This window comes from Saccostrea cucullata, unplaced genomic scaffold (genome assembly GCF_032062105.1).
Source record: "Saccostrea cucullata isolate Sc308-1 unplaced genomic scaffold, CSIRO_AGI_Scuc_v1 ctg2632, whole genome shotgun sequence".
Lineage (NCBI taxonomy): Eukaryota > Metazoa > Mollusca > Bivalvia > Ostreida > Ostreidae > Saccostrea > Saccostrea cuccullata.
Window position 1 is genome coordinate 19,080 of NW_026933668.1, and position 11,378 is coordinate 30,457.

At 33.3% G+C, this 11,378-nt stretch overlaps 2 protein-coding genes across 2 annotated transcripts; both read right to left on the bottom strand.

The window, feature by feature from the left end:
- Nucleotides 1-1,517: 1,517 nt before the first annotated feature.
- Nucleotides 1,518-2,840, bottom strand: LOC134238850 (uncharacterized). The gene is made up of 3 exons (XM_062720957.1): nt 2,627-2,840; nt 2,384-2,499; nt 1,518-2,279 (listed from the first exon to the last, which is right to left on the bottom strand). The coding sequence occupies exons 1-3, from the start codon at nt 2,796-2,798 to the stop codon at nt 1,518-1,520; spliced, it is 1,050 nt and encodes a 349-aa protein (XP_062576941.1). The 5' UTR covers nt 2,799-2,840.
- Nucleotides 2,841-6,224: 3,384 nt separating this feature from the next.
- LOC134238849 (putative nuclease HARBI1) lies at nt 6,225-10,837 on the bottom strand. Its single transcript, XM_062720956.1, has 6 exons — nt 10,820-10,837; nt 9,643-10,030; nt 7,328-7,440; nt 7,043-7,154; nt 6,373-6,719; nt 6,225-6,254 (listed from the first exon to the last, which is right to left on the bottom strand). The coding sequence occupies exons 1-6, from the start codon at nt 10,835-10,837 to the stop codon at nt 6,225-6,227; spliced, it is 1,008 nt and encodes a 335-aa protein (XP_062576940.1).
- Nucleotides 10,838-11,378: the final 541 nt, after the last annotated feature.

The window sequence follows — 11,378 nt, forward strand, 5'->3', positions numbered from 1 at the left end:
ATATATATAGCTTTGTACCAATTAATTTTATATTTTATGATGACAAGATGACATGAGCTTTTTTAGTTTTGTCTTTAATGGTTTTTTTTATAACTTTCTTATTTTTTCCCAAGATCGTTGAGCCCCCCCCCCCCCCCCACACACACACACATCGACACTTACATAAATTATAACAAACAGAAATCAAATATTTGTCTCTTCAGTCTTCATACATATCTTTGAAACATTGGATAGAAAATTTTGATTTATTTAAATTATCTTCAAACTATACCAAAATTGAAATCATTAATTTTCTCACTTGGGTCAATCAGTATTAACGTGCCTTCTAGAGTAGTTGAGGTAGATTGAAAATGAATTTCGATCTGCAATTTCAATCCGATGTTTTCCCCACGTCCGCGTCAAATTGTACCCGCCCATTTCATTGTCTATCACTGAATGTTTTGACAGTAACGGATAGAAATGACGTAAGCTGTGTATTTCCAATCTTGCCAGTTAATGTCCCGCGGTCTTACCATCAATTGTTCATACATTTAAACAATATTCTGGTACAGAATGTGAGGTTATACAAAATTATTTATAAATCATACTATCCCCCATCCGAATCAAACAGTCTATCTCTTATCTATATTTCAATAACATTTATTGCAGTAGACAAAATTCAAAAGAAAATCAACAATCTTAGGACTTACTACAGGAGGGAATTAAACAAAGTTGAAGATTCAAAAAGAAGTGGTTCAGGGACAGAGGAAATTTACGAGAGTAAATGGCCAATGTTTCAACACCTGGATAGATTTTTAAAACCCAATGTGAAGAAAAGGAAGTCAAAATCTAACATTGTAAGAATATACATTTATTTTTTTTCCATATATTATTTAGCTAATGCGTGAGATCTGCTGACATTTATATTTGTTGCTTAATTGCTTATGATATGTCATAATTTATATCAATTAATTTGACATAAAAATCATAATTCATTTTCAAGCCTTCAACTGATATGGATCAAGATGACAGCTTTCTGGAAGTTACAGCATCAGAAAATAATTCTACACCTCTGAAGAAAAAAAGGACATTTGTAAAAAGAGTCAGTCGGATCTTTTACTCCAAAAAGCCATAGACTGCTTAAATCAGCCTGACGAAGATCAAGAATCTGATGATGTAATTTTCGGTAAATATGTTGGCCGATCCCTAATGTCCATGCCAAATACTATCCAAAAATGTGTTCTAAAAAACAAAATTCAAAATTTGATATGCGAAACGCAGGTTTCTTTTTTGCAGCAAAATCAACAGCAATACATGCCTCAAAATTATCAATTTAATTACAGTCAAACCTCAGCATCCGAAGACGGAATTAAAAAGAAAATTTGTTTTTATTATATCTGCATGTTTTGATGTAGCATTATCACTTCTAAAAACAATAAAGTGTTTGCATGGAATTACTGGTGTATTTATTTCGTTATTCTTTTACTTATTAATAACTTTATAGAATGTTTTACAGGAACATACTGTAATAGACGTACTTAAGTAGCTGTTTGCCACGGTACTTGTCCGTTAGTGCAGAAATATTCCTTGAATTCATCACGGATGTCTCGGGCATTCTGACTGCTGGGGTATCCTTGACTAGACAAACTGACCATTCCTGTGCCAATCTCCCGGGGCGTCTCACACTCTGTGACTGCCACTTGAAAATCGGGCCGCAAAAAATTATGAAGAGCGCAGCAGCACAGTACCAAAATTTCCACTTTTTGTGGCGAAAGCAGAATTGGGGATCTCAGTACTCTAAACCTATTGCTCAAAATCCCAAACGCATTTTCTACGATTCTGCGGGCTCTTGACAACCTATAATTAAATACTCTCTGCTTATCATCAAGACCTGATCTTTGAGGGTAGGGCTTCATTAGGTACTCTTTAAGTGGAAATGCCTCATCCCCTACAATAACATAAGGGACGTCCCTCTCTCTCCCAGGAAGAGGTCTTGGGCCCGGCATGTTTAAAGAATTGTCTTCCATGGCACTGCGCAGGGTGCAATCCCTAAATATTCCACCGTCACTCACCCTCCCATTGCTGCCAACATCTACGTATATGAATTTATAGTTGGCATTAACCAAAGCCATTAAAACAACACTATGTGTATTTTTGTAATTAAAGTAGAATGAGCCACTTTTAAATGGAGCCTGAAGGACAACGTGTTTTCCATCCAAAGCTCCGAGGCAATTGGGGAAATTCCATCTTTCCATAAACTCCCTGGCAATATTCTCCCACTCGGCCTCAGAAGATGGTACCTATGATTAGTAATTAGCATATTTAACTTGACACAGTGTATACTTTTCCACAATTTTTTTTTATTTTCAAAGGTTTATTGAATAATCAGCATGTCTATGTTTACCTTGAGATGCACATGTTTAAGGGCATTGAACAGGGCGGTACAAACATCTGGAATGATACTGCTTAGGGTGTTATGAGCTATTCGGAATGAATAACCCAAACTTCTGAAACTCTCCCCTGTGTGAGGAAATGGGAATATATATAGGTCAAAAATTTTAAATTGGAATTTTATTTTACATTTTCCTCGTATCTGCATGTAGTATACATGTACATATATACTCTACTTAATAAAAGGAGGTCCTACCTGTAGCCAAATATCTCAGGGTGACAGCTAGTCTCTCCTCTGCGGAAATGGTTGATCTCATAGGGTTTTCTGTTTTTGAAATATCGTTTTTTGTGAGCTCCAATAGATAGAAAAACTGTCTCTGGTCAACCCTTAGAAAATTTTTGAAGGATTGGCTGTCTTCAACCGACATTTCCCTAAGCAAATTCTGCCATATTCCTAAAAGAAGTATATAAGCTATATCGATATATGCTTACGGTCTATTTGTGGAACTTGAAACATTTTTTGCATATGAAATCAGAAATATGAGATCAATTCATGCAGATACACATTTACACATACAGTAAAATTTCCGTCTTGTTCTTGTTTCTGGAGGATTATTTCATGTGTGATATAATATAAAACCCTGCTATTAAGATAAGTTTATTTCTCAAAAAGGACCAGGAGCCAACTCTCATAGGTTACATATATGTCCACAGATCATTTTCAAATATTGATCTGTACTAGGATATACATGTAGTATATATATTTAGACACGTGCACAGGGGCGTAGCCAGGGTACGTTTGATGTAGAGGCCCGAGTATAGGCTCGGGAATGGAGGCGGTTTTAATAACCTCAGTGGGTCCAGCGAAAATGCCCCGAAAATAAATAAATTTTCGATTATTTCTATGAGAATATCCGAAACCGACCCTCGATCCTGGCTTGGATTTCTCGAAAAAATCTTAAGTTTTTACTCAAGTTCAATCTCAAACTCTGAGAAAATACTCAGCTAAGAGTTTTCTCAAATCACGTTTCTCGAAACAAACTCAGACAAATCTCACCTAAGTTTATTTTTTTCTCAACTGAGTTTTTTTCAACGTCGCATAAGCGGCCTTGTTCTTTACTTCCGGTTATAGTATCCAATGTAAATCATCGTCTGCAACGCCAAAAAGCGCCAAAATAATGGAAGAGAAGACGTGGTATATTATATTAAAATCATATGTGCTAATGATTACATTCCAAAACTATGCGGTAAAAATGTATCCACCTATTTGCAGATACCTTAGATTCAAAAGTGGTCCCGTTCGAATTTAAGGCTTTTACATGTTATTTTTGATTAAATTTTCCTGTACTTATAGAAATATGTTATTTATTGTATAAAAAAAATTCTAAAAATAAATATCAAAAGCATATGCTTGCACATTAATCATGAATTAATTTAGCGATATATGTTAAGGTTAAAATGGGTAGCCAATAAAGAGGGCTTATGTAGGCTGTGCTTGCTGCCCAATCCTTCTATGTATTTCTTACATAATAAAATATGTTCAAATCAAAATGGGTAGCCGAAAAGGTTCCAAAAACGTACTTAGTGCACTCATTCTTTAATTTTAAAAGACAATATTGACATGTGACATGTTTAATTAGATACTGTATACAGGAGTATTTTCGCCCCATTTAATTTTCACCCTTTTACACTTTTTACACTTACAGACATTATATGTATTATTTCATTTCGCCCCGTTTAAAATTTGCAGGAAACAAGACTATTATTTTTTTTTTGCTTTACATGCAAGGTGAACTTGTCACTCCCTCTTTCAGGCCAACAGTAAACATGATTTGCTTGATGTACTCCGTTTAAGAACTCAGTTCTAATTGCAAGTGAACAAGTACCTGACTTTAAATATTTATTGCTGCTGAGTGATAATTTAATGGTACAATTTGCCAAGAATTACTGGATACATTTGTATTCCTAATAAATCTATGTTATCCATGGCCTTTAATCAAATTTTCAGATATTAATTAATGCAGCATATTCTAAATCTGAACTAGATGTGAGAGGTATGTAACTCCTCATGTAATTCAAAGGTCAATTATTTAATTGAAATATGCACTAATACATGTATCAGTGCTTTGTTTGAAGACTAGATTTTTCATGTATATGTTATTATTTATAAATTTGGATATTGTTGTACCAAACATTTGAGAAATTTAATGAAATTTCAATTATTTTCTGAAATAAGAATGAACAAATAATTGTTGCTATTAAAAGCTGGTGCATTTATTAATTCATATGTATGACAAACTTTCATTTGAGAAAAAAAAATGACAATATAAACTATTGAAGACTGAAGTTATTTTGAAAATTGACAATGGCAGCATATCATATGAAACAAATGTTGTTATATTAATTAAAGTTATCATTAATGCCTATGTGTAAATCCAAACCACTGTATGTAAATATTTTGAGCCCACATTTTAGCCAAATTAATACATCTACATGTACATGTATTCATAAACAATAACTGTTAGTTTTTCCTATGCAATACAAAAAGAAATTTTTCTTCCTGAGGTAGTCAAGTCAAAAGAACATTGTAATAAATGTTACAGAAAATTACATCTTGCAGAAATTATACATATTGATTAATTCTTTAATATGTATATGTGATATTCTATTTCATTACATCAAAGTGAAAGATCTGTGATAAATGTGTTCAGCTTCCATGTGGATTTTTGTAAAATTATCTTACACATTACAATGATTTTAAGGAAGGTCTGAACACTAATAATTTTTTTTTTTTGGAATTAAAAAAAAAAAACAGTGCCATGTATTACAGTATATTAAGGTGTAAATACTGAGTTCATCATGTTCAGTTTCAGTACAGATATTAAATATGATTTTATAAACCATTATATAATTAGTTATTTGTGTTTCTTTTTTTTTTTTTTGATTTCTGGTATATCATATTACTTGTAATTTTTAAGCAGTACAAAAATATTTTAGTAGTGTTTCATCATTGTACTGAAAATTGTTACTTAAATCTATATTACAATGGCATATAATAAATTTATTATTACCACTTATAACTTAAAAAATCTTGTAAAGCATACATAATGAAAAGCAAGATGTATTTGTTTGACACTGATGCTCCCTGTATGACAACTTTTGTAAAAGGTCAAAGTCCAAGGTTTAGGCCAAGAGAGTAAAAATATTTTAAAACAAGATGAGTCGGCCAAGAGAGTAAAAATATTTTAAAACAAGATGAGTTTGCGAAACTCTGATGCCCCCGTATGGCAAACTGTAGCAAAGGTTAAACTTTCTCAAATGGAAATTGGATATTTTGGTACTCAAAGTAATAAAGGTCTTCTCACAAGAAATACTTGTGAAATATGAAAGCCCTAGCACCATTTATTTAAAAAGTTATGGCCAAGGTTAATTTTTTTTAGAGGTAGGTCAAACTTCAAGGTCAAGATCAAATCTTAGTTGTTGATATCTAAAGAAAGGTCTTGTCATAAGAATTACATATAAGAAGTGTGAAAACCCCAGCTCTAACCATTAAAAAAGTTATGGCCATTGTTCAAGTTTTTTTATAAAGTGGGCCAAACTCCAAAATCTAGGTCAATAGGTCAAATTTGTTGGTACTCAAAGATTGGTCCCATTCACAAGGAATACACATGAAATATGAAAAATACAGCTTCAACCAATTGAAAATTATGAGAGAGGTTAAAGTTTTGGCAGACAAATAGACAGACAGATGGACGGGCAGGGCAAAATCTATATGCCCCTGAGTCTTTGATTACATGGACATAATAAATTATGCATATCTGCATTTACATGCTATTCAAACCATGTTTTCTTTGCTAGTCTATGAGTATGATGATTTCTAGACTCTATACAAAATCAAATGTTTATGTTGTCTATGTATAATGATTACTGTACAAGGGATACAGTTGTTACAAACAATGTAATACTTTATGCAAAAAAAGACCTGCATATGTAATTTCTAACATCTTTGCCGTCCCACTGATCCCTTACATTAAGATTAACATCCCCCTGGTTGACATATACACCATCATCAATATACAGTATGTCATTACGATCGATTCCGATGTTGTGTAAAACTGCGCATGCCAAAGTAATATCGCATGCCTTTTCAGGAGTTGTTCCCAAACCGCTATGGAGGCACGCAAACCTCTTCTTCAAGATTCCAAAGGTTTGCTCAATGACAACTCTGGTTTTAGCGTGAGCGTTGTTGAATCTTGCTTCTGCATCATTTGAAGGAACAGGGTATGGTGTCATAAGGTGGGGTTTGCACGGGTAACCAGAGTCCCCCAAGAGTAGTCCTGGATACTGTCCTTAAATATTAAAAGAGAGTTTAAGATTATACTTGAAAGTACTAATATCATTCACATTTGTACCCCTCCCCCTTTCTAATAAAACTTTGGGGAAAAATTGCACTCTAATTTCTGAGGGAACTCAACAAAAGTGCAATAAGTACTAGTGGATGATTTTCCAAAGGTAGTGATCCCAGGCAATTAATGTCAGTCGCATCACGCTTTTATAGAATTATGTAGAATTTACTGCTGTCGAAAAGTGGGATTTCTTTTCATAAACATGGATTGATTTAATACAATAATTATTTAACTTATAAATTAACAAAACTTGACAAATGGAGTACCATTTTCAAAGGCAATGCTTATATGACTGTCTCGGAAAATCCGGCTGTCATGTACACTTCCGGGCCACTTGGCAACACAGTTCAAAATCCGGAATTTACCATCGGAGATCATCTGATATTTATACAAATACATGTACTAGTAACTGAATATATTAGTAGAAAGTGATTTTTTATTTTTTTTTTTTTTTATGTTTGAATAGAACAACAGAAAATCTCTTAAAAATTTAATTTTACGATCAGTTTATGGCCATTGCAAATAATTTATACTTCATCATAACAAATTACCTGTACATTCAGAGAATGGTACCCTTTTCTGTTCAAATAATCTGGCTCATTCTCTGAAGGTGCCTGAATTTTGATGTAGGTACCATCAACACAACCGAGGACATTTGGAAAACCTAGGACCATGAAATAAATAAAATGAAAAATATTCAAGCATGTTGCAACTTTACAATGGAAAATAACCATCTTCTGTCTCCTAATTTACCGCTATTTTGGCTTTAAATTATTTTTGTTTTGTTTTTTAATTTTGTTTGTTTGATGATTTTGATATTGAGGTAGTGCCCCCCCCCCCTCTCTCTCTGTATTTTTCTTAAGTTGATAATCCAAATATTGAAAATATTTTCTATTACATTTATTACTTTCTAATATGATTTGACTTTTCTGTTAATTGCACTTCTTACATGCAATTCAAACGCCTTTCAAAGTATATCGAAAATTTTAAACAATATCCAACTTATTTGCATGTACCGACTAAACATGTAAATAACAGACAAGTTTAAAGTCAATTTAACCATATATCCCAGATATATATATTATACAAATATGGACTCAATATAGGTCAATATGCATTTATAATTACCCAGGGTGACAGATATTGACCTCAGATACATGGAGTATATCGACCGAGGGCGCTAGCCCGAGGTCGATATACTTCATGTATCTGAGGTCAATATCTGTCATTCTGGGTCATTATAAATGCATATTGACCGTGCATTGAGTCCATATTTATTATATTATATAAATAATAATTTGCTAAATTTATTAGTGCAATGTATATCATCCTATTATTTACAGAGATAGTATTAACCATAAATAAGTTGAATGTAAATGTTTCAAAATTCATTGAATATTACTCAGAGGAAATTGTTTTGGCAATAAATTCCCCATGTCATAAAAATGACGCAAGATATCTGTCTCCGAATAACACAGAGTACCCCATCCTCCAGATTGAGAATCCCTCTCGTTTACACTTGCAGACGAAATGCACTGACAAAATATAAATACCTATGTCTTCTAAGAATAAATACAATCTTACATGGTATGCTTGTCTATATTTTCTTTAGTCTCCGTAATCGCGTTTACAAACAGCGTCAAAACTCTGCTGGCTGAGTGGAAAGGTCGAATTCAACCATGAAATGGTATGTGCTAATTATTCCCGAAAAATATTCACGAATATCCTAGTAATTGTTTTGTATTATCAGTCTCAGACGGAATGCACTGACAAAATATAAATACCTATGTCTTCTAAGAATAAATACAATCTTACATGGTATGCTTGTCTATATTTTCTTTATTCTCCGTAATCGCGTTTACAAACAGCGTCAAAACTCTGCTGGCTGAGTGGAAAGGTCGAATTCAACCATGAAATGGTATGTGCTAATTATTCCCGAAAAATATTCACGAATATCCTAGTAATTGTTTTGTATTATCAGTCTCAGAGTTCTTCACTATATGTTTTAAATTTTCCTCACCTACAACTTGCGAACTTCCATGTTTGTCTAAAGCGAAAGTGAAAACGAGGCAGCTCGTGCGAGTCATTATTCGCCTTCAGCGGTCGTTATTAAAAAATAAGTACTTCGTATTGACCAATCAGATTACCGGATTTCACAAAGTTATATAATATTTCAAATTAAAAATCGGCGAAATCGTTAATTTGAATGTATCTTACATATAATATCATGTACATACAATTAAATTTATTCTCTATCTCGTAATATGATCAACTCAGATACGCCATTACTTTAATTAAAAAAGTGAAGAGAATTTAACCTCTTAAAATTAGGAGATTTCCCAATCAATTGCACCCATTTTTTGTTCAATATAGTCAGGATTAAACTTTTTCTTACGTTTAGAGAATGGCCATATAGACATACGTATATATACATGTAACTTTATACTGAACATTGTCTACTTCTAAACAAAAGAATAAGTACAATCTGCTTGTACGGAATAACATATGGGTGTGACTAATGGGAAAATATAATGTATTGAGAAATTATAAGTTCTTACGCTTTCTTAAAACTCAGTAGTAACATTTGAGGGGGAGGGGGAAAGGGGTTCCACACTTCAGGTGCCCATGAACACCCTTTCCCATTAATGTTTTGGAACAATTATATGTACATGAAGGTGTAAATAAACTTCATAATAAAGACATTCCATTTCTTTTTCCTTTCTGTTATTTTTTTTTTCAAGTATCTGTTGCAACAAAATGTAAGAAGCATGTAAAATCAAAATACTTGATTGATTCGAAGGATTTATGGTACAATTTAACTTGCACCCATTTGTTCTGTGATTACTTCCCTTGTTTTGTTGTTTACCTGCTATGGAATAGAACTGCTTTTTAACTTCATCAGCTGCGTTTCTTGCCGGCATCCTTATAAATTGTCTCGACACCTGACACAAACCATGGCACACATCCTTAACCGCCCTGCACACAGTGGATGGGGACAGGCTGTCAAATGTATCGGCCACTAAGGAATAAAAACCTCCTGTGGCGAGAAATCTTAGCGTGGCCAAAACTTGCAGAAGGGGGGTGAGGGCACAGCTTCGCAGAGTATCTCTCTCAAGGGATTGTCTAAGTAGATTCACTATCGACAAAATTGTGGCCGGGCGGAAACGGTATCTTTTGAAAATCTCCTCCTCTGGCATTAATTCTAAAGGGTTTTCACGGTCAACAAGCCTCTGATCGCATTTTTCTGACACTGACTAAATGTTTGTTTAGGCTAACGCAGCTATATTAGAGGTCTGTTCTATTTTTGTACAAAATGCGGACAAACACTAAAAACACGAGATAGGATCCGTCCAATATCGTTCAATCTTAGATCGAAAAGCCAATATAAGAATGAAATGCACTAGAAAAAGCTCAACAATATTAAATAGTTTACCAAATTCCGGGAAAATCTAATGATTTTAAAGAGGTGCTGCACTGCACACTATCGTTTTTCTCTATAAAACTGATTCTGTTGTCATTTTGTATATATTTTATCGGTATTCTTAAATTAAAGGCATTTTCTATTTCTTGCTAAATGATATATTTATGTTCTAGCTTTAGCTATCGTACGTTGGAAAACATTGGAAATTACGTCTCTCTCTCTCTTAAGAAATGATGTGGACGTTTGTGTGCACAAACATACGCCTGGCTACGCGCCTGTAATACTACTCTTAATTGTGTGATGAGTTTCAATTTCAATTTTGTCTAGAAAATTATCAATTTGTTAAATCAAATCATCGATTGAATTGAAAGAAAATATATTTCAGTTTTGACTTCCCTTATTCGAGCGAAAATAACGTATCTTTCAAATAATAAGAAAAATTGCTAGAGTATTCAATATATTTTTTCTCATACCCAGTTCATTCCTCCTGGTTAGCCATAGCCTAGTCCATGATCTTTCTTTTTTAAAACTCCTTTTCACTGCCAAAGCAGCAACAATGCACGTAAGTATTGTTTTCTTTTTTCTTGCCATCATCTTTTTTCACTGACCGTGCGAAAATTACGTCAGCTTCAAACGTCATAATTAGAATGACGTAATGTTCAATTAGATAAATGATCGCTAATACTCTTTACTTAATAATATTTATTTTATTTAGCAAAATCCGATTAAAATGAAATAAACGGAAAACAAGCACCTGCTTCTCTCTTGTCAAAATCGGATGGAAAATCGAATGTAAAATCGGATCGTGTGACCACTCTACCAATCGACTCCATTCGACTTACCTGAGCAAGTCGAATGAAAATCGGATGAAAAATCGTATCGTGTGACCGCACCTTATATATACACATGGTTTTGTAAATATTTAAAGGTATATTTATGTATTCAAAATTTGGATCAGAAATTAATGATTAAAATGCATTCAACTTCAAATCTTAATGCCGCTCTGTTCATTTACTGATTTTAATTCAGCCAAATAAGCGTTAAGAAGAGATTGCATGGAATATTTAAAATGTTTTTATGTAATAAAAAGAAAACAAACGGTTACCGCATTTCTCAAAGATATGCATGGATCTTTTTTCATAGAAATCATGGCATATCGGTGCAAATCAATTAACTTCCAT